The 24,054-nt window shown below is 53.9% G+C and overlaps 1 protein-coding gene across 2 annotated transcripts in view; it reads left to right on the forward strand.

Annotated features, from left to right (window-relative positions):
• The window catches only part of SFR1 (SWI5 dependent homologous recombination repair protein 1), a 71,006-nt gene that overhangs the window by 6,464 nt on the left and 40,488 nt on the right, over positions 1-24,054 (forward strand). For both annotated transcript variants that reach the window (XM_075352274.1, XM_075352275.1), the window contains exon 3: positions 16,770-16,823. In XM_075352274.1, the coding sequence (XP_075208389.1) occupies positions 16,770-16,823 (54 nt within the window). The remainder of the gene's footprint in view (positions 1-16,769; positions 16,824-24,054) is intronic.

Here is a 24,054-nt window from a genome sequence, read left to right on the forward strand (position 1 = left end):
GATCTTTCCGAGGGTGACTCAGATCTTAGTGACTTGATTGCTTCCATTAATTCTGTACTGGATCTCAATCCGCCAGTATCAGAGGAGCAACCCTCTCTGGCAGAAAAGCACCAGTTTACCTCGCCCAAGAGAGTAAAGAGTGTGTTCTTTAACCACTCCAGTTTTCAGAACGCTGTGACCAAACCCAGGGCCTGTCCTGACAAACGCTTCCCAAAGCGTGGTTCTGATGACCGTTTTCCCTTTCCACCTGAGGTGGTCAAGGAGTGGGCTCACTCCCCAAAGGTAGACCCTCCAGTGTCTAGGCTCTCAGCCCGGACCGTTGTGTCGGTGGCTGATGGCACTCTCCTTAAGGATTCCACTGACCGTCAGATTGACCTTCTGGCCAAATCCGTGTATGAAGTGGCGGGGGCCGCGTTTTCCCCAACTTTTGCAGCAGTGTGGGCTCTCAAAGCCATCTCTGCTTCTCTAGAGGAGATGCATTCCCTCACCAGGGAATCTGTGCCCGAGATGGTTGCCTTAACTTCTCAAGCTTCAGCTTTTTCATCTTATGCCATGTCTGCCATGCTAGAGGCTTCTCACCGCACTGCGGTGGCTTCGGCTAATTCCCTCGTTATCCGCAGGGTCTTGTGGCTTCGAGAGTGGAAGGCAGATGCTTCTTCAAAGAAGTACCTTGCTGGGCTCCCTTTTGCTGGTTCCCGGCTGTTTGGGGAACAGCTGGATGAAATTATTAAAGAAGCTACTGGCGGGAACAGTACTTCCATGCCACAAACCAAGACCAGGAAACCTGCCCAGGGTAGGACTCAGTCGAGGTTTCGTTCCTTTCGTTCCTCCAACTGGTCGTCCTCTAAGCCCTCCGCCTCGTCCGCTAACTCAGCTAAGGACCAGAAATCCAACTGGCGCCCAAAAGCGCGTCCACAGAAGACCGCAGGAGGTTCTGCCACTAAGGCAGCCTCCTCGTGACTCTCTGCCCGCTCCAGCAACGTCCTTAGTCGGTGGCAGGCTCTCCCACTTTGGCGACGCTTGGTTTCAACAAGTCTCCGATCAGTGGGTAAGAGATATCATCTCTCACAGCTACAGGATAGAATTCTCTTCCAGCCCGCCGAACAGATTTTTTCTCTCAACTCCCCCTTGCTCCAAGGCCGCCGCCTTCTCACAGGCCGTGGCAGCCTTGCAGGCAAACGGAGTAATTGTACCAGTTCCCGCCCGGGAACGGTTCAGAGGTTTTTACTCAAACCTCTTCCTAGTTCCCAAAAAGGACGGTACCTTCCGGCCCATCCTGGATCTCAAGCTTCTCAACAAGCATGTTCGGGTGCGGCACTTTCGCATGGAGTCTCTGCGATCAGTCATTGCCTCAATGACCCAAGGGGATTTTCTGGCGTCCATCGACATCAGAGATGCCTATCTACATGTGCCAATTGCAGTGTCACACCAGCGTTGGCTACGTTTTGCAATAGGAGAAGATCATTTCCAATTCGTGGCTCTCCCCTTCGGGTTAGCCACAGCCCCTCGGGTATTCACCAAAGTCATGGCAGCAGTGATTGCGGTTCTGCACCTCCAGGGCTTGGCGGTGCTCCCTTACCTGGATGACCTTCTAGTCAAGGCTCCATCCAGCGCAGACTGTCAGCGGAGTGTCTCGCTCACTCTCACCACTCTAGCCCAATTCGGGTGGCTTGTCAATCTTCCCAAATCTACTCTGACTCCGACCCAGAGTCTCATGTACCTAGGGATGCAGTTCGAGACTTTGCCGGCACTTGTGAAGTTGCCCTTAGACAAACAGCTGTCACTCCAGTTGGAGGTGCGATCTCTCCTGAGGTCCCGCCGTTATACCCTCAGGCGTCTGATGCAGGTGCTGGGTCAGATGGTGGCGTCCATGGAGGCTGTTCCCTTTGCCCAGTTCCATCTGCGCCCCCTGCAGCTGGACATTCTCCGCTGTTGGGACAAGCGGCCTTCCTCCTTACACAAGTTAGTGACTCTGTCGCCACGGACCAGGAGCTCTCTTCAGTGGTGGCTTCGGCCCCTCTCCCTGTCCCAAGGGCGCTCCTTCCTGGCCCCGTCCTGGGTGATTCTCACCACGGATGCCAGTCTATCCTGCTGGGGAGCGGTATGTCTCCACCACAGAGCACAGGGCACTTGGACTCCGTCCGAGTCAGCCCTCTCAATCAATGTGCTGGAAACCAGAGCCGTGCTTCTAGCTCTCCTAGCATTTCACCGCCTACTGGCGGGCAGGCACATTCGAGTCCAGTCAGACAACGCGACAGCGGTTGCCTACATCAACCATCAAGGCGGGACACGCAGCCGACTGGCAATGATGGAGGTTCATCGCATTCTTCAATGGGCGGAGGACTCCAGGTCCACCATATCCGCAGTCCACTTCCCAGGCGTGGACAACTGGGAGGCAGATTATCTCAGCCGTCAAAGCGTGGACGCTGGCGAGTGGTCCCTGCATCCGGCAGTATTTCAGTCGATCTGCCGCAGATGGGGCACTCCGGACGTGGACCTCATGGCATCCCGTCACAACAACAAAGTCCCTGTTTACGTGGCTCGCTCCCACGATTCTCAGGCCTTCGCCGCGGACGCTCTGGTTCAGGACTGGTCCCAGTTTCGTCTGTCCTACGTGTTTCCCGCTCTAGCTCTCTTGCCCAGAGTCCTGCGCAAGATCAGAATGGAGGGTCGTCGAGTCATCCTCATTGCACCGGACTGGCCCAGGCGAGCTTGGTATCCGGATCTGCTCCAACTGTCCGTAGAAATGCCGTGGCATCTCCCGGACCGTCCAGACCTACTCTCGCAAGGTCCGATTTTCCGCCCAAATTCTGCGGCCCTCAAATTGACGGCGTGGCTCTTGAGTCCTGGATTTTGACGGCTTCTGGTATTCCCCCTGAAGTCATCTCCACTATGACTCGGGCCCGCAAGTCTTCCTCCGCTAAGATCTATCACAGGACTTGTAAAATTTCTTTGTCGCTCTATTGGGAGACCCAGACAATTGGGTGTATAGCTACTGCCTCCGGAGGCCACACAAAGTATTACACTTAAAAGTGTAAGGCCCCTCCCCTTCTGCCTATACACCCCCCGTGGGATCACGGGCTCCTCAGTTTTCATGCTTTGTGCGAAGGAGGTCAGACATCCACGCATAGCTCCACTGTTTAGTCAGCAGCAGCTGCTGACTATGTCGGATGGAAGAAAAGAGGGCCCATACTAGGGCCCCCAGCATGCTCCCTTCTCACCCCACTTTTGTCGGCGGTGTTTGTTAAGGTTGAGGTACCCATTGCGGGTACGGAGGCTGGAGCCCACATGCTGCTTTCCTTCCCCATCCCCTTAGGGCTCTGGGTGAAGTGGGATCTTATCGGTCTCCAGGCACTGAGGCCGTGCTCCATCCACAGCCCCTGGGAATCTGCTGGACATGGAGCTGAGTATCCTCAGGGACATGGCCCTGCTACGTTGAGGTACTCTGTGTCCCCATAAAGGGGACCGCGCACAGACACACGGCAGCACTGCTGGGTGTGTTAGTGCGCCAGGGATGGCGGCGCTGCCCACACTGGTGCCATCGCACACTACAGCGTGCTGGGTGTGTTAGAGTATTGGGGGACTGCCGCGCTAACCGCCGCTGCCATTTTTATCTCAGGCGCGGCTGGGACTTGTGGTGCGCCGGGGACTTCCGCGCCGACCAGGGCTTATATGCCGGGCCGCGCTTATCACTCTAGTCCCCGGCTTTTGCGGCCTACTCTCACTTCGTTACCGCCCACTGGCCTGCCAGTCAGGGTAAGGGCGTGACGCTGCACAGCACGGCAGCGCTGAGAGATGGAGCATGCTTTGCATACTCCACCCCTCTCACTGTACACAGTGTGAAACCGGATTCCCGCACTTTCTGGGGCACGCCCACGGCCTCCTCCTCTACACAGGACGCCGGCAGCCATTCATGTCAGTTTTTTCTGTGACTGAGAAAAGAGACAAGTTTGGGAAGACCCTGGCAGGGATTCTGGTGGTCACACAACCGCTGTGAGCGGGCGGTAAGCAGCACCTGTGGTGCTGACCCCACTAGTGCCGAAATGCACATATAGATATATGCTTGTACGCTATACATTGCACTGTTCGGTCGCACTTTTGTATTTTGGCTATATACCCTCCTTGATTGTTCGGGGGAGATAACAGCATATCGTCTGTGAAAAACAAGGGTGCAGAAGCACAGGTTTTCTATGCAGCCTGTACAGCATGTACGGCTATACTGCCGGCAGGTTCCACGGACCCCAATTGTATGCAATGCACGGCCCTTGTGGAACTTACTCAGCCGGAGTCTCTGCTAATGGTCCAGGTGATGGGGACGGAGTTTGCAGTATTTACTTCAGACTTTCTGAGACTATGGCTAAGATACTAGAAGCCTTGCAGTCCAGATTGGTCCCTCAGACCATGGGCTCTGTTGATTCATTGCCCCTGGTCCCCCCCCCCCCCCCAGTTGGTACAACAAGGTGCTCCTGGAGTGTCTCAGGGATCCCAGGGTGAGGGGTCTGACTCTGACCGCAGTCCCAGACCCCCTAAGCGACCTCGCTGGGAGCATCCCTCGACGTCACCGCATCATTCAGGGTCTCAGCATGGGGACTCTCTCTATGATAAGGCGGAGGTATCTGATCAGGATTCTGATCCTGAGAACGTTCTCTACCTGGATACACCTGATTGTGACACCGTAGTGAACGATCTTACGGCGTCCATCAATCATATGTTGGTTATTTCTCCCTCAGCTCCTACGCCTGAGGAGTCAGCTTCTCAGAAGGAGAAGTTCCGTTTCAGGTTCCCCAAGCGTACATTGAGTACGCTTTCTGGATCACTCTGACTTCAGGGAGGCAGTCCAGAACCACCAGGCTTGTCCAGATATCGTTTTTGCCAAACGCCTTAAGGATACACGTTATCTCTTCCCTTTTGACGTTGTCAAGGGCTGGGTTCAGTGTTCCAATGTGGACCTCCTATCTCCAGCGGCTAAATCCTTAGTTGCAGTGGAAGATATGGCTTCACTCAAAGATGCCACTGACAGACAGATGGAGCTCTGGTTGAAATCCATCTATGAAGCTATTGCCGTGTCTTTGCTCCAGCTTTCGCAGCCGTCTGGTCGCTCCAAGCGGTCTCAGCGGCTCAAGCGCAAATTGAGGCAGTCACACGTATGTCTGCGTCGCAGGCTGCGTCTTTAACATCTCAAACGTCAGCGTTTGCGTCATACGCCATTAATGCTGTCCTGGACTCGGCGAGCCGGAAGGCGGTTGCGTCCGACAATTCAGTGGTAATACGCAGAGCCTTGTGGTTGCGGGAATGGAAGGCAGATTCTGCTTCCAAAAAGTGCCTAACCAGTTTGCCATTCTCTGGCGACCGCTTGTTTGGTGAGCGACTGGATGAAATCATCAAACAATCCAAGGGAAAGGATACATCCTTTCCTCAGGCTAAACCGATCATACCCCAACAGAGGAGGGGACAGTCGAGGTTTCGGTCCTTGCGGGGCGCAGGCAGGTCCAATTCTCCTCGTCCAAAAGGCCTCAGAAGGATCAGAGGAACTTCGACGCGTGGCGGTCTAAATCACGCCCTAAAAAGACCGCCGGAGGCGCCGCTACCAAGGCGGCTTCCTCATGACTTACGGCCTCCTCACACCGCATCCTCGGTCGGTGGCAGGCTCTCCCGCTTTTGCGACACCTGGCTGCCACAAGTAAAAGACCGTTGGGTGAGAGACATTTTGTCTCACGGTTACAGGATAGAGTTCAGCTCTCGTCCTCCGACTCGATTCTTCAGAACATCTCCGCCTCCCGAGCGAGCCAAGGCTCTGCTGCAGGCGGTGGGCATTCTGAAGGCAGAAGGAGTGGTGGTCCCGGTTCCTCTTCAGCAACAGGGTCACGGTTTCTACTCCAACCTGTTTGTGGTTCCAAAGAAGGACGGGTCCTTCTGTCCTGTTTTGGACCTAAAACTGTTCAACAAACACGTAAGGACCAGGCGGTTCCGGATGGAATCCCTCCGCTCCGTCATCGCCTCAATGTCCCAAGGAGATTTCCTAGCATCGATCGATATCAGGATGCTTATCTCCACGTACCAATTGCTCCAGAGCATCAGCGCTTCTTGCGCTTCGCCATAGGAGACGAACACCTTCAGTTCGCGGCACTGCCGTTCGGCCTGGCGACAGCCCCAAGGGTTTTCACCAAGGTCATGGCTACAGTAGTTGCGGTCCTCCACTCTCAGGGTCACTCAGTGATACCCTACTTAGACGATCTGCTGGTCAAGGCACCCTCTCAAGAGGCATGCCAACACAGCCTCAACGTTACTCTGGAGATTCTCCAGAGTTTCGGGTGGATCATCAATTTTCCAAAGTCAAATCTGACACCGGTCCAATCGCTGACATATCTTGGCATGGAGTTTCTTACTCTTCCAGCGATAGTGAAGCTTCCGCTGGACAAACAGCGGTCACTACAGACAGGGGTACAATCACTCCTTCAAGGTCGGTCACACCCCTTGAGGCGCCTCATGCACTTCCTGGGGAAGATGGTGGCAGCAATGGAAGCAGTCCCTTTCGCGCAGTTTCACCTGCGTCCTCTTCAATGGGACATCCTACGCAAGTGGGACAGGATGCCGACGTCCATAGACAGGAACGTCTCCCTCTCTCAAGCAACCAAAGCTTCCCTTCGGTGGTGGCTTTTTCCCACCTCATTATCGAAAGGGAAATCTTGCCTAACCCCATCCTGGGCGGTGATCACGACGGACGCGAGTCTGTCAGGGTGGGGAGCGATCTTTCTCCACCACAGGGCTCAGGGTACGTGGACTCAGCAAGAGTCCTCACTTCAGATCAATGTTCTGGAGATCAGGGCAGTGTATCTTGCCCTAAAAGCGTTCCAACAGTGGCTGGAAGGCAGGCAGATCCGAATTCAGTCGGACAACTCCACAGCGGTGGCTTACATCAACCACCAAGGTGGGACACGCAGTCGGCAAGCCTTCTAGGAAGTCCGGCGGATTCTGCTGTGGGTGGAAGCCACAGCACCCACCATATCCGCAGTTCACATCCCGAGCGTAGAAAACTGGGAAGCAGACTTTCTCAGTCGCCAGGGCATGGATGCAGGGGAATGGTCCCTTCACCCGGACGTGTTTCAGGAGATCTGTTGCCGCTGGGGGATGCCGGACGTCGACCTAATGGCGTCTCAGCACAACAACAAGGTCCCGGCATTCATGGCGCGGTCTCACGATCACAGAGCTCTGGCGGCAGACGCCTTCGTTCAGGATTGGTCGCAGTTTCAACTCCCTTATGCGTTCCCACCTCTGGCACTGTTGCCCAGAGTGTTACGCAAGATCAGGTCCGACTGCCGCCGCGCCATCCTCGTCGCTCCAAAATGGCCAACGAGGTCGTGGTACCCGGATCTGTGGCATCTCACGGTAGGCCAACCGGGGGAACTATCAGACCGACCAGACTTGCTGTCTCAAGGGTCGTTTTTTCCTTCAGAATTCTGCGACCCTCAACCTGATGGAGTGGCCATTGAGTCCTGGATCCTAGCATCTGCAGGGTTATCTCAAGGGGTCATTACCACTATGAGACAGGCCAGAAAACACACATCTGCCAAGATCTACCACAGAACGTGGAAGATATTCTTATCTTGGTCCTCTGCTCAGGGAGTTTCTCCCTGGCCAATTGCCTTGCCTACTTTCTTTCCTTCCTGCAATTCGGTTGGAAAAAGGTTTGTCGCTCGGTTCCCTTAACGGACAAATCTCAGCGCTCTCTGTATTTTTTTTCAGAAGCGACTAGCAAGACTACCTCAGGTACGCACGTTCCTGCAGGGGGTTTGCCGCTTAGTCCTTCCTTACAAACGACTGTTAGAACCCTGTCATTTGAACAGGGTGCTGATGGTTCTGCAGAAACCACCATTCGAGCCTATGAGGGATTTTTCTCTCTCACGCCTTTCACAGAAAGTGGTTTTCCTAGGGGCAGTCACTTCACTTCGGAGAGTGTCTGTCGGGGCAGCATTGTCGTGCAAAGTCCCCTTCCCGGTGTCTCACCAGGTCAAGGGGTTCTGCGTCCGGTTCCGGAATTTCTCCCTAAGGTGGAATCCCCCCTTTCATCTCAATCAGGGTATCCGTACCCTCTATTTGTCTTCATCCAGTTCACCAATGTGAAAAGGATTTGCACTTGATTAGATCTGGTGAGAGCACTCAGACTCTTCATCGATCGTACGGCGTCCCTGCGCCGCTCGGAAGCACTCTTGTCCTTGTCGCTAGCCAGCGTAAAGGGTTACAGGCTTCCAAATCAAGACTGGCTCGGTGGTTCAAGGAACCAATTCTCTAGCTTATCGTTCTGCTGGGCTTACGGTTCCCTCAGGGCTGAAGGTCCATTCTACCAGAGCGGTGGATGCGTCCTGGGCTTGAGGCACCAGGCTACGGCTCAGCTTGTGTGTCAGGCGGCTACCTGGTCCAGCCTCCACACTTTCATGAAACACCGTCAGGTGCATACCTATGCTTCGGCGGATGCCAGCATAGGCAGACGAGTCCTTCAGGCGGCGGTTGCCCACCTGTAGAAAGGGGCCGTTTTACGGCTCTATTACGAGGTATTATTTTACCCACCCAGGGATTGCTTTTGGACATCCCAATTGTCTGGGTCTCCCAATAGAGCGACAAAGAAGAAGGGAATTTTGTTTACTTACCGTAAATTCCTTTTCTTCTAGCTCTAATTGGGAGACCCAGCACCCGCCCCTGTTTTTTTGTATACACATGTTGTTCATGTTGAATGGTTTCAGTTCTCCGATATTCCTTCGGATTGAATTTGCTTAAACCAGTTTATTGGCTTTCCTCCTTCTTGCTTTTGCACTAAAACTGAGGAGCCCGTGATCCCACGGGGGGTGTATAGGCAGAAGGGGAGGGGCCTTACACTTTTAAGTGTAATACTTTGTGTGGCCTCCGGAGGCAGTAGCTATACACCCAATTGTCTGGGTCTCCCAATTAGAGCTAGAAGAAAAGGAATTTACGGTAAGTAAACAAAATTCCCTTCTTTCCTGTCCTGGTGTCGCTCTAACGGCCATCCTCCTTGGCCATTCTCCTTGCTGACCCTTCTGTCTTTTCTACAGTCCGGTCTGCAGCTAGGACTGTCCCTCAACTCTCTCAAGGGACAAGTTTCAGCTCTGTCAGTTTTATTCCAGCGGCGTCTCGCTCGGCTGTCTCAGGTCCGCACCTTCATGCAAGGCGCGTCTCACATCATTCCGCCTTACCGGCGGCCCTTGGATCCCTGGGACCTTAACTTGGTTCTCACGGTCTTGCAGAAGCCCCCCTTCGAGCCTCTTAGGGATGTTTCTTTGTATCGGCTTTCACACAAAGTGGCCTTTCTGGTTGCCATAACTTCTCACAGGAGAGTCTCTGATTTGGCTGCGCTCTCCTCGGAGTCACCTTTTTTAGTTTTTCATCAAGACAAGGTGGTTCTCCGTCCGACTCTGGACTTTCTTCCTAAGGTGGTCTCTCCCTTCCACCTTAACCAGGACATTACCTTACCTTCCTTCTGTCCGGCCCCTGTTCATCGCTTTGAAAAAGCGCTGCATACTCTAGATCTGGTGCTTGCTCTCCGGATCTATGTGTCTCGCACCGCTGCGCTTAGGCGGTGCACCTCTCTTTTTGTGCTAACCACAGGTCGGCGCAAAGGCCTTCCTGCTTCTAAGCCGACCTTAGCCCGTTGGATTAGGTCGACCATTTCGGACGCCTACCAGAGTACTCAGGTGCCTCCCCCGCCGGGGATCAAAGCACACTCGACCAGAGCTGTCGGTGCCTCTTGGGCTTTTAGGCACCAGGCTACGGCTCAACAAGTCTGTCAGGCTGCCACTTGGACTAACCTGCATACCTTCCCGAAGCACTACCAAGTGCATGCTCATGCTTCGGCAGATGCGAGCTTGGGCAGACGCATCCTTCAGGCGGCGGTCGCCCATTTGTGAAGTTAGGTTCTGCCTACTTCTTAGTTTTTCTGTTTATTCCCACCCAAGGACTGCTTTGGAACGTCCCATGGTCTGGGTCTCCCAAAGGAATGATAAAGAAAAAGAGAATTTTGTTTACTTACCGTAAATTCTTTTTCTTATAGTTCCGTATTGGGAGACCCAGCACCCTCCCTGTTGCCTGTTGGCAATTTCCTTGTTCCGCGTGTTTTCACCGGCTGTTGTCGTGGACAGAGTCTCCGGTTGTTCCGGTTCTTGCTCTGTTCTACTTGTGGGCGGCTATTCTCCTTCAGATTTTGCACTAAACTGGCTGTGACTGGCTCACCAGGGGGTGTATAAGCTCAGAGGGAGGAGCTATACTTTTAGGTGTAGTACTTTGTGTGTCCTCCGGAGGCAGAAGCTAAACACCCAAACAAGGTCTGGGTCTCCCATGTCGGAACTATAAGAAAAAGAATTTACGGTAAGTAAACAAAATTCTCTTTTCTTTGTCGCTCCATTGGGAGACCCAGACAATTGGGTGTATAGCTTCTGCCTCCGGAGGCCACACAAAGTATTACACTGAAAAAGTGTAACCCCTCCCCTCTGCCTATACACCCTCCCGTGCATCACGGGCTCCTCAGTTTTATGCTTTGTGTGGAAGGAGGCACACATCCACTCATGCATCCCATTTTAGTCAGCAGCAGCTGCTGATTTTATCGGTTGGAAGAAAAGAGGGCCCCCACAGGGCCCCCGGCATGCTCCCTTCTCACCCCACTAAGTCGGCGGTGCTGTTAAGGTTGAGGTACCCATTGCGGGTACAGAGGCTGGAGCCACATGCCGTTTTCCTTCACCATCCCTTAGAGGCTCTGGGAGAAGTGGGATCCTGACCGGTCATCCATTCACTGGGACCGGGCTCCCTCCGCAGCCCCTGTGGGAATCTGCCGGACCGGAGTCTATGTATCCTCAGGGACAGGGCCCTGCATCTAAAGGTACTCTGTGTCCCCATGGGGACGGTGCATGGAGCGCTTGTTTCACAGACGCTGCAGCAGCTGCTGGTTTGTGAAGACCGGGACTTCCGCGCCGACCGAGCCTGTTTGTCGGCCGCGGTATTAAATTTAGTCCCCGGCTTCATTGCGGCCTAGTACCATAACTCCCGCCCCCGGGCCTGCCAGTCAGGGGTAAGGGCGGGACGGTCGACCTGATGTCGGCAGTGAGGGCTGGAGCATACTTTAGGTTTTCTCCCCCCCCCCTCACTGATCACTGTGGGGCCCCAGATTCCCGCACTTTACTAGTCGCCGCCCACGGCTCCCTTCTCCCCTGAGAGCTCCGGCAGCCATTTTTACACACAGTCTGCCGGTGGAGGATTTCAGGAACGAGCTCTGCAGCTCTGGGAGACCTAAGGTAGGGAATCTGGTGGACACACACCGCTTTGGGCGGTCGGTTAGCCACACCGGTCACCCGGTGCTGGTCCCCCTAGGGTGCCAGAGTATATATATATATATTTGTATATATTTTCTCTGTTTGGCCGGGTTGTTTTGCTTTTGGCTATATACCCTCAGTGATCACTCTCCTAGGAGACAACAGCATGTTGTCCACAGGGAGCAAGGGCGCTAAGGCAAAGGGTTTTTTTGCAACCTGTACCTCTTGTGGGGCTATGTTACCTGTGGGTTCCACCTACCCTCACTGTGAGCAATGCTCGACCCCTGTTGCACTTGCTCAGCCGGAGCCTCGGTCACTAGTGGGCCCCTCGGCTCAGGCAGACCCTCCTGCTTCCCCTGTCCAGGCGGCAGGGACAGAGTTTGCAGTTTTTGCTGAGAAACTCTCTGAGTCGCTTTCACAATCCATGGCTCAGTCTATGGACAAATGGTCTGCCAGCCAAGCTACTAGAAGCCTTGCAGCCCAGACCGGTCCTTACACAGGCCCCGGGCACTGTCGGATCATCGCCTCCAGGCCCCTCTCGGTCTGCGCCGCAGCGTGCTCCCGGGGTGGCCCCTAGGTCTCACGTGGAGGACTCCGGCACGGACCACAGTCCCAGACCGGCTAAGCGGGCTCGCTGGGAATCTTCCCCGACTTCCTCACGCTGCTCGGGGTCTCAGCTTGAGGACTCTCTGGAGGATGAGGCGGACGTCGCAGCTCAGGGCTCTGACCCTGACGTTGCTCTCAATCTTGATACACCTGAAGGGGACGCCATAGTAAATGACCTTATAGCGTCCATCAACCAGGTGCTAGATCTTTCTCCCCCAACTCCACCTATAGAGGAGTCGGCTTCGCAGCAGGAGAAACACCAGTTTAGGTTTCCCAAACGTACACGGAGTGCGTTTTTCGATCACTCTAACTTCAGAGATGCTGTCCAGAAGCACAGAGCATTTCCGGACAAGCGCTTTACTAAGCGCCTTAATGACACATGTTACCCCTTCCCCTCTGACGTAGTTAAGGGTTGGGCTCAATGTCCCAAGGTGGATCCTCCAGTCTCTAGACTGGCGGCTAGATCTGTAGTATCAGTTGCAGATGGCTCATCGCTCAAGGATGCCACTGACAGGCAGATAGAGCTCCTGGTGAAATCCATCTATGAAGCCACAGGCGCGTCTTTTGCCCCGGCCTTTGCAGCCGTGTGGGCACTCCAAGCTATCTCAGCTTGTCTGTCTGATATTAATGTGGTCACACGTACCTCTGCTCCGCAAGTTGCGTCTTTGACTTCTCAGGCGTCGGCTTTTTCGTCCTACGCCATGAACGCCGTCCTGGACTCTGCTAGCCGTACAGCGGTAGCATCCGCTAATTCGGTGGCAGTCCGCAGAGCCATGTGGCTACGCGAATGGAAGGCAGACTCTGCTTCCAAGAAGTTCTTAACCGGTTTGCCGTTTTCTGGCGACCGATTGTTTGGCGAACGATTGGATGAAATTATTAAGGAATCCAAGGGAAAGGACTCGTCCTTACCCCAGTCCAAACCGAAGAGACCTCAGCAACGGAAAATACAACCGAGGTTTCGGTCCTTTCGGCCCTCAGCCAAGTCCCAATCCTCCTCGTCCAACAGGCCAGAGAAGGGCCAGAGGAACTCTTATGCGTGGCGGTCTAAGTCACGCCCCCAAAAAACCGCCGGAGGCACTGCCTCCAAGGCGGCATCCTCATGACTTTCGGCCTCCCCGAACCGCATCCTCGGTCGGTGGCAGGCTCTCCCGCTTTTGCGACGCCTGGTGGCCACATGTCCAAGACCGATGGGTGAGAGACATTCTGTCTCACGGTTACAGGATAGAGTTCAGCTCTCGTCCTCCGACTCGTTTCTTCAGAACATCTCCACCCCCATCTCGGGCCGGAGCACTTTTTCAGGCTGTGGGCGTTCTGAAGTCAGAAGGAGTGGTGATTCCCGTTCCCCCTCAGGAACATGGTCACGGCTTCTACTCCAACTTGTTCGTGGTGCCAAAGAAAGACGGATCATTCCGTCCCGTTCTGGACCTCAAACTGCTCAACAGGCATGTGAGCACCAGAAGGTTTCGGATGGAATCTCTCCGCTCGGTCATCGCTTCGATGTCACAAGAAGACTTATTAGCATCGATCGACATCAAGGATGCTTATCTCCATGTGCCGATCGCACCCGAGCATCAACGCTTCCTGCGTTTCGCCATCGGGGACGAACACCTTCAGTTCGTGGCACTGCCTTTCGGCCTGGCGACAGCCCCACGGGTCTTCACAAGGTCATGGCATCCGTTGTGGCGATCCTACACTCTCAGGGCCACTCGGTGATCCCTTACTTAGACGATCTCCTAGTCAGGGCTCCCTCCCGGGTGGCGTGTCAACACAGCCTGACCGTCGCTCTGGAGACTCTCCAGCAGTTCGGGTGGATCATCAACTTCCCAAAGTCCAAGTTGACACCGACCCAATCACTGACTTACCTCGGGATGGAGTTTCATACTCACTCAGCGGTAGTCAAGCTACCGCTGGACAAACAGCTTTCGCTGCAGACAGGGGTGCAATCTCTTCTTCGGGGTCAGTCACACCCCTTGAGGCGCCTCATGCACTTCCTGGGGAAGATGGTGGCAGCAATGGAGGCAGTGCCCTTCGCGCAGTTCCAGCTGCGCCCACTCCAATGGGACATTCTCCGCAAATGGGACAGGAGGTCGACGTCCCTCGACAGGAACGTCTCTCTTTCCCTTGCAGCCAAAACCTCTCTTCAGTGGTGGCTTCTTCCCACTTCTCTATCGCAGGGAAAATCCTTCCTGCCCCCATCCTGGGCTGTGGTCACGACGGACGCGAGCCTGTCAGGGTGGGGAGCGGTTTTTCTCCACCACAGGGCTCAGGGGACCTGGACTCCGATAGAGTCTTCCCTTCAGATCAATGTTCTGGAGATAAGGGCAGTGTATCTAGCCCTAAAGGCGTTCCATTGGTGGCTGGAGGGCAGGCAGATCCGCATACAGTCGGACAACGCCACGGCGGTCGCGTACATCAACCACCAGGGCGGCACGCGCAGCCGTCAAGCCTTCCAGGAACTCCGGCGGATTCTGCTGTGGGCGGAGGCCACAGCCTCCACCATCTCCGCAGTTCACATCCCGGGCGTAGAAAACTGGGAAGCAGACTTTCTCAGTCGTCAGGGCATGGATGCGGGGGAATGGTCTCTTCACCCAGACGTGTTTCGAGAGATCTGTCGCCGCTGGGGAACGCCGGACGTCGATCTCATGGCGTCACGGCACAACAACAAGGTCCCGGCCTTCATGGCACGGTCTCAAGATCATAGAGCTCTGGCGGCGGACGCGTTAGTTCAGGATTGGTCGCAGTTTCGACTCCCTTATGTGTTTCCTCCTCTGGCGATGTTGCCCAGAGTGTTACGCAAGATCAGATCCGACTGTCGTCGCGCCATTCTCGTCGCTCCAGATTGGCCGAGGCGGTCGTGGTACCCGGATCTGTGGCATCTCACGGTGGGTCAGCCGTGGGCGCTTCCAGACCGCACAGACCTGCTGTCACAAGGGCCGTTTTTCCATCTGAATTCTGCGGCCCTCAACCTGACTGTGTGGCCATTGAGTCCTGGCTCCTAGCGTCGTCGGGTTTATCTCAGGATGTCATTGCCACTATGAGACAGGCCAGGAAACCAACTTCCGCCAAGATCTATTACAGGTCGTGGCGGATCTTCTTGTCCTGGTGCTCTGATAAGGGTTTTACTCCCTGGCCTTTTGCCTTACCCATTTTTCTTTCATTCCTTCAATCCGGAATGGACAAGGGTTTGTCACTCGGCTCTCTCTAGGGACAAGTATCGGCGCTCTCAGTATTTTTTCAAAAGCACCTGGCAAGGCTTCCGCAGGTCCGCACGTTCCTGCAGGGAGTTTGCCACATAGTTCCACCCTACAAGCGTCCACTGGAACCCTGGGACCTTAACAGGGTGTTAAGGGCTACGGCTCAGCAGGTGTGTCAGGCAGCTACCTGGTGTAGTCTGCACACCTTCACAAAACACTATCAAGTGCATACCTATGCTTCGGCAGATGCCAGTCTAGGTAGGCGAGTCCTTCAGGCGGCGGTTGCCCACCTGTAGGAAGGGGTCGTTTTTCGGCTCTCTGTTATTGAGGTATTCTTTTACCCACCCAGGGACTGCTTTTGGACGTCCCAATTGTCTGGGTCTCCCAATGGAGCGACAAAGAAGAAGGGAATTTTGTTTACTTACCGTAAATTCCTTTTCTTCTAGCTCCTATTGGGAGACCCAGCACCCGCCCCTGTTTCCTTCGGGCTGTTTGTTCTTTTGTGTACACATGTTGTTCATGTTGAATTGTTCTTTTGGTTCATGGTTTTCAGTTCTCCGAACATCCTTCGGATTGAATGTACCTTAGACCAATTTATAAGTTTCCTCCTTCCTGCTTTTGCACCAAAACTGAGGAGCCCGTGATGCACGGGAGGGTGTATAGGCAGAGGGGAGGGGTTACGCTTTTTAAAGTGTAATACTTTGTGTGGCCTCCGGAGGCAGAAGCTATACACCCAATTGTCTGGGTCTCCCAATAGGAGCTAGAAGAAAAGGAATTTACGGTAAGTAAACAAAATTCCCTTCTTTTTACTGTTAAAAAGAGGGTTGGTCTTATAATCCTAGTGTGTCTTATATTAGCGCACCAGGAGGGTGCGGCAGTGGTGGAGCGGCTCAGGAAGGTCTCAGGAGGCAGGGTCGGTGATGCTGCGGGCTCAGAGGACGGGGGTGTCCTGGCTCAGGAGGGTCAGTGGATGGTGCGCCGGCGATACTGCAGGCTCGTGGGATGTTGCGTGGGTGCCATTGAATCGCCAGTGGTTACCACAATGGACTTCAACAAAAAGGTTGCGTAGGCGGTGCATGCGCAGATTGCGTGGCTATTTTCTTGAAGTCCATCGCGTCAACCGCTAGCGATTCAATGCAGCAGATCAATGGCGCCTGCCGCTGCAACACCCCATGAGCCCTCAGTATCGCCGACCCTCAGTCCTGTGACCCTCCTGAGCTGCTGCACTTCAGGGATATCCTCCGTCCTCTGAACCCTCGGTATCGCTGACCCTGCGCCGCCACTTCGATAAGCCATATCCAGATTATAATACTGGGGAAAAAGTGTGTCTTCTAAACTGTAAAATAAAGTAGTGAGTTGTCCGTGGTCGTAACCATGGATACCTAAGCTGCAATGCCCTGCACATGAGGTAAGAGACATGACTATATCAGGAGAACTATACTACATTTTTATATTTCATATTGGGATAGGATCCTGGAGATAGGAATAACCCTTTAAGTTAAAAAATGTTCAATTATTGGAAAGCTTCTTTATAACCACGTTTTAATGATCAGTCATTGATGAGAAGTAACAGAGCTCAAAGCCCCACACACATCTGTCACTTACTGTTTTACTACTGTATGTGTAAAACTCAATACTTTTTTTGTATTTTTATTAGTTACCTACAGTCAGCACATTTTTAGAGAAGAAGCGATCTCACCAGGACCTAGAGGTAAGATTTTATTTAAGTAGATTGTCAAGATATACAGTACAGACCAGAAGTTTGGACACACCTTCTCATTCAAAGAGTTTTCTTTATTTTCATGACTCTGAAAACTGTAGATTCACATTGAAGGCATCAAAACTATGAATTAACACATGTGGAATGAAATACTTAAAAAAGTGTGAAACAACTGAAAATATGTCTTATATTCTAGGTTCTTCAAAGTAGCCACCTTTTGCTTTGATTACTGCTTTGCACACTCTTGGCATTCTCTTGATGAGCTTCAAGAGTTATTCACCGGAAATGGTCTTCCAACAGTCTTGAAGGAGTTCCCAGAGATGCTTGGCACTTGTTGGCCCTTTTGCCTTCACTCCGCGGTCCAGCTCACCCCAAACCATCTCGATTGGGTTCAGGTCTGGTGACTGTGGAGACCAGGTCATCTGGCGTAGCACCTCATCACTCGCCTTCTTAGTCAAATAGCCCTTACACAGCCTGGAGGTGTGTTTGGGGTCTTTGTCCTGTTGAAAAATAAATGATGGTCCAACTAAACGCAAACCGGATGGAATAGCACGCCGCTGCAAGATGCTGTGGTAGCCATGCTGGTTCTGTATGCCTTCAGTTTTGAATAAATCCCCAACAGTGTCACCAGCAAAGCACCCCCACACCATCACACCTCCTCCTCCATGCTTCACGGTGGGAACTAGGCATGTAGAGTCCATCCATTCACCTTTTCTGCGTCACACAAAGACACGGTGATTGGATCCAAAGATCTCAAATTTGGACTCATCATACCAAAGCACAGATTTCCACTGGTCTAATGTCCATTCTTTTCGTTCTTTAGCCCAAACAAGTCTCTTCTGCTTGTCTGTCCTTAGCAGTGGTTTCCTAGCAGCTATTTCTTTGTCGCTCCATTGGGAGACCCAGACAATTGGGTGTATAGCTTCTGCCTCTGGAGGCCACACAAAGTATTACACTTTAAAAAGTGTACCCCTCCCCTCTGCCTATACACCCTCCCGTGGACCACGGGCTCCTCATTTTTATGCTTTGTGTGGAAGGAGGCACACATCCACTCATGCATTCTCATAACATAGTTATGTCGGATGGAAGAAAAGAGGACCCCGATGGGGCCCCCGGCATGTTCCCTTCTCACCCCACTATGTCGGCGGTGCTGTTAAGGTTGAGGTACCCATTGCGGGTACAGAGGCTGGAGCCACATGCCGTCTCCTTCACCATCCCTTATGCGGCTCTGGGAGAAGTGGGATCCTGAGCGGTCATCCATTTGCTGGGACCGTGCTCCATCCGCAGCCCCTGGTGGAACCTGTCGGACCGGAGCCTCTTTCAACCCCAGGGACCGGGCCCTGCAACGTGAAGGTACTCTGTGTCCCCATGGGGGGGACTGTACAGGGAGGGTCGCACCTTCTTCCCGGAAGCCGCGGTAGTTCAATCTGTTGTCTTTTCGGCGGACTTCCGCGCCGACCGTGCCTGCTTGTCGGGCGCGGTCTCAAATTTAGTCCCCGGCTTCGCCGCGGCCTAGTTGTGAAAAATCCCGCCCCCGGGCCTGCCTGTCAGGGGGAAGGGCGGGATTACCGACATGACGTCGGATGTGAGGGCTGGAGCATCTTGCATGTCTCCCTTCCCCCTCATTGACCACTGTGGGGACCCCAGATTCCCGCTCTTTCCTGGCGCCGCCCTCGGCCCCACTCCTCCCCTGAGAGCTCCGGCGCCCATTTTTGGCATTCTGCCGGTGGATGCTTCTCAGTGACAAAGCTCTGCAGCTCCGGGGGATCCAGGACAGGGAATCTGGAGGACACACTCCGCTCGTTAGCGGTCGGTAAGCCACACCGGTCACCCGGTGCTGGTCCCCCTAGGGTGCCGGAATAGATACATATATATATAATAGATATATATATATATCTGTTCGGACAGGCTGTATACCCTTTTCCCATATACCCTCAGTGGTCACTCTCCTAAGAGACAACAGCATGTCGTCCACAAGGAGCAAAGCTACTAAGGCACAGATTTTTTTCGCAGCCTGTACCTCTTGTGGGGCTATGTTGCCTGCGGGGTCCATCTACCCTCACTGTGATCAATGCTCGACTCCTGCCACGCTTGCTCAGCCGGAGCCTAGGGCACTTGTGGGCCCCTCGGCTCATGTAGATCCCCCTGCTCCCCCTGAGCAGGCTGCAGGGACAGAGTCACCGGCCTTGACCTCTTTCGCTGAGAAACTCTCAGTCACTTTCTCAATCCATTGCACAGTCTATGGACAAATGGTAATCTAAGCTCCTTGAGGCATTGCAGTCCAGACCGGGCCCTTCACAGGCTCCGGCCCCTGTTAGCTTGTCTCCTCCAGGCCCTTCTCGGTCCGCGCCGCAGCGCGCTCCAAGGTTAGCCCCTAGGTCCCAGGCGGAGGACTCCTGCCCGGACCGCAGTCCCAGACCGGCTAAGCGGCCTCGCTGGGACTCTTCCCCGGCCTCCTCACGCTTCTCTGGATCTCAGCTTGAGGACTCTCAGGAAGACGAGGCGGACGTGGGAGCTCAGGGCTCTGACCCTGACTTCGCCCTTAACCTTGATGCACCTGAGGGGGACGCCTTAGTAAATGATCTTATCTCGTCCATCAACCAGGTGTTGGATCTCTCACCCCCGCCTCCTCCTGTAGAAGAGTAGGCTTCTCAGCAGGAGAAACACCAATTTCGTTTCCCCAAACGTACGCGCAATACGTTTTTTGATCACTCTAACTTCAAGGACGCTGTCCAGAAGCCCAGAGCGGTCCCGGACAAGCGCTTTGCTAAACGGCACACTGACACGCGTTATCCCTTTCTACCTGAAGTCGTTAAGGGCTGGGCACACTCTCCCAAGGTGGATCCTCCAGTCTCTAGATTGGCTGCTAGGTCCGTTGTGTCTGTTGCTGATGGCTCATCCCTGAAAGATGCCACTGACAGACAGAGCTCTTGGTGAAGTCTATCTATGAGGCCATGGGCGCGTCTTTCGCCCCGGCCTTTGCGGCTGTGTGGGCTCTCCAAGCAATCTCGGCTTGTCTGACTGAGATTAATGCTGTCACACGGAATTCTGCTCCGCATGTTTCTTCCTTGACCTCTCAGGCATCAGCTTTTTCGTCCTACACCATGAACGCCGTCCTGGACTCCACTAGCCGTACGGCTGTAGCATCTGCTAACTCCGTGGCAGTCCGCAGGGCCATGTGGCTGCGCGAATGGAAAGCAAACTCTGCTTCCAAAAGGTTCTTAACTGGTTTGCCTTTTTCTGGCGACCGTTTATTTGGCGAACGATTGGATGAGATTATTAAGGAATCCTGGGGTAAGGACTCCTCCTTACCCCAATCCAAACCTAAGAGACCTCAGCAGAGAAAAATCCAATCGAGGTTTCGGTCCTTTCGTCCCTCCGCCAAGCCCCAATCCTCTTCGTCCAACCGGCCGGAGAAAGGCCAGAGGATCTCCTATGCGTGGCGGTCCAAGTCACGCCCCCAAAAGGCCGCAGGAGGCACTGCCTCCAAGACGGCCTCCTCATGACTCTCGGCCTCATCTAGCCACATCCTCGGTCGGTGGCAGGCTCTCCCGCTTTGGCGACGCCTGGTGGCCACATGTTCAAGACCGATGGGTGAGAGACATTTTGTCTCATGGTTACAGGATAGAGTTCAGCTCCCGACTTACGGCTCGTTTCTTCAGAACCTCCCCACCCCCCGCACAGGCCGACGCACTTTTTCAGGCAGTGGACGCTCTAAAGATCGAAGGAGTTGTGATTCCCGTTCCCCTTCAGGAACGTGGTCGCGGATTTTACTCCAACTTGTTCGTGGTGCCAAAAAAGGACGGGTCATTCCGTCCCGTTCTGGACCTCAAGTTACTCAACAGACATGTGAGAACCAGACGGTTTCGGATGGAATTTCTCCGCTCGGTCATCGCCTCGATGTCACAAGGAGACTTCCTAGCATCGATCGACATCAAGGATGCTTATCTCCATGTGCCGATCGCACCCGAACATCAACGTTTCCTGCGTTTCGCCATCGGGGACGAACACCTCCAGTTCGTGGCATTTCCTTTCGGCCTGGCGACAGCCCCACGGGTTTTCACCAAAGTCATGGCATCCGTCCTGCACTCTCAGGGCCACTCGGTGATCCCCTACTTAGACGATCTCCTAGTCAGGGCCCCTTCTCGGGTGGCGTGTCAACAAAGCCTTACCGTCACTCTGGCGACTCTCCAGCAGTTTGGGTGGATCATCAATTTCCCGAAATCCAAGTTGACACCGACCCAATCACTGACTTACCTCGGGATGGAGTTTCATACCCAGCCAGCGTTAGTCAAGCTACCGCGGGACAAACAGCTTTCTCTGCAGGCGGGGGTGCAATCCCTTCTTCGGAGTCAGTCACACCCCTTAAGGCTCCTCATGCACTTCCTGGGGAAGATGGTTGCAGCTATGGAGGCAGTGCCGTTCGCGCAATTCCATCTACGACCACTCCAATGGGACATTCTTCGCAAATGGGACAAGAGTGTGGCTTCCCTCGACAAGGACTTCTCTTTCCCTTGCAACCAAAACATCACTTCGGTGGTGGCTCCTCCCCACGTCTCTGTCTCGAGGAAAATCCTTTCTACCTCCAACCTGGGCCGTGGTCACCACGGACGCGAGCCTGTCAGGTTGGGGAGCGGTTTTTCTCCACCACAGGGCTCAAGGAACCTGGACTCCGATAGAATCGTCCCTTCAGATCAATCTCCTGGAGATAAGGGCAGTATATCTAGCCCTATTGGCTTTCCATCGGTGGCTGGAGGGCTGTCAGATCCGAATTCAGTCGGACAACGCCACTGCCGTCGCCTACATCAACCACCAAGGCGGCACTCGCAGTCGTCAAGCCTTCCAGGAAGTCCGGTGGATTCTGCTGTGGGTGGAAGCCACAGGCTCCACCATCTCCGCAGTTCACATCCCGGGCGTAGAAAACTGGGAAGCAGATTTTCTCAGTCGTCAGGGCATGGACGCGGGGGAATGGTCTCTACACCCAGACGTGTTTCGAGAGATCTGTCGCCGCTGGGGAACGCCGGATGTCGATCTCATGGCGTCACGACACAACAACAAGGTCCCGGCCTTCATGGCACGGTCTCAGGATCACAGAGCTCTGGCAGCGGACGCTTTAGTCCAGGATTGGTCGCAGTTTCGACTGCCTTATGTGTTTCCCCCTCTGGCGATGCTGCCCAGGGTACTTCGCAAGATCAGGTCCGACTGCCGTCACGCCATTCTCGTCGCTCCAGACTGGCCGAGGCGGTCGTGGTATCCGGATCTGTGGCATCTCACGGTGGGTCAACCGTGGGCACTTCCAGACCGCCCAGACTTGCTGTCCCAAGGCCCGTTTTTCCATCTGAATTCTGTGGCCCTCAACCTGACTGTGTGGCCATTGAGTCCTGGCTCCAAGCGTCTTCAGGGTTATCTCAGGATGTCATTGCCACCATGAGACAAGCCAGGAAGCCAACGTCCGCCAAGATCTATTACAGGTCTTGGCAAATCTTCCTATCCTGGTGCGCGGATAACGGTTTTCCTCCATGGCCGTTTGCCTTACCCACATTCCTTTCATTCCTACAATCTGGAATGGACAAGGGTTTGTCCCTCGGCTCTCTCAAGGGCCAAGTATCGGCGCTCTCCGTTTTTTTTCAAAAGCGTCTAGCCAGGCTTCCGCAGGTCCACACGTTCCTGCAGGGGGTCTGCCACATGGTCCCACCTTACAAACGTCCGTTGGAACCTTGGGATCTTAACAGGGTTCTGACGGCTCTTCAAAAGCCGCCTTTTGAGCCGCTGCGGGATATCTCTCTCTCCCGTCTTTCGCAGAAGGTGGCCTTCCTGGTGGCAGTCACATCACTTCGGAGAGTGTCTGAGCTTGCAGCGCTGTCATGCAAAGCCCCCTTCCTGGTTTTCCACCAGGATAAGGTGGTTCTGCGTCCTGTCCCGGAATTTCTCCCTAAGGTGGTATCCCCTTTTCATCTAAGTCAGGATATCTCCTTGCCTTCCTTTTGCCCTAATCAAATTCACCAGTGTGAAAAGGATTTGCACTCTTTGGATCTAGTGAGAGCACTCCGGTTCTACGTGTCTCGCACCGCACCCCTGCGCTGTTCAGATGCGCTCTTTGTCCTTGTCGCTGGCCAGTGTAAGGGCTCTCAGGCCTCCAAGTCAACCTTGGTTCGGTGGATCAAGGAACCGATTCTCGAGGCCTACCGTTCTTCTGGGCTTCCGCTCCCTTCAGGGCTGAAAGCCCATTCTACCAGAGCCGTAGGTGCGTCCTGGGCATTGCGGCACCGGGCGACGGCTCAGCAGGTGTGTCAGGCAGCTACGTGGTCTAGTCTGCACACTTTCACGAAGCACTATCAAGTGCATGCCTATGCTTCGGCAGACGCCAGTCTAGGTAGGCGAGTCCTTCAGGCGGCGGTTGCCCACCTGTAAGAGGGGGCCGTTTTCGGCTCTTTTTCTTGAGGTATTCTTTTACCCACCCATGGACTGCTCTTGGACGTCCCAATTGTCCGGGTTCTCCCAATGGAGCGACAAAGAAAAAGGGAATTTTGTTTACTTACCGTAAATTCCTTTTCTTCTAGCTCCTATTGGGAGACCCAGCACTTGCCCCTGTGCCCTTTGGGCTGGTTGTTTTTTTGTGTACACATGTTGTTGATGTTGAATTGTTCTTTTGGTTCATGGTCTTCAGTTCTCCGAACATCCTTCGGATTGAATTTACCCTAGACCAATTTATAAGTTTTCTCCTTCCTGCTTTTGCACCAAAACTGAGGAGCCCGTGATGCACGGGAGGGTGTATAGGCAGAGGGGAGGGGTTACACTTTTTAAAGTGTAATACTTTGTGTGGCCTCCAGAGGCAGAAGCTATACACCCAATTGTCTGGGTCTCCCAATAGGAGCTAGAAGAAAAGGAATTTACGGTAAGTAAACAAAGTTCCCTTTTTTACCATGAAGGCCTGCTGCACAAAGTCTCCCCTTAACAGTTCTAGAGATGTGTCTGCTGCTAGAACTCTATGTGGCATTGACCTGGTCTCTAATCTGAGCTGCTGTTAACCTGCGATTTCTGAGGCTGGTGACTCGGATAAACTTATCCTCCGCAGCAGAGGTGACTCTTGGTCTTCCTTTCCTGGGGCGGTCCTCATGTGAGCCAGTTTCTTTGTAGCGCTTGATGGGTTTTGCCACTGCACTTGGGGACACTTTCAAAGTTTTCCCAATTTTTCAGACTGACTGACCTTCATTTCTTAAAG

Source organism: Anomaloglossus baeobatrachus, chromosome 5 (genome assembly GCF_048569485.1).
Source record: "Anomaloglossus baeobatrachus isolate aAnoBae1 chromosome 5, aAnoBae1.hap1, whole genome shotgun sequence".
NCBI classification, from domain to species: Eukaryota; Metazoa; Chordata; class Amphibia; order Anura; family Aromobatidae; genus Anomaloglossus; species Anomaloglossus baeobatrachus.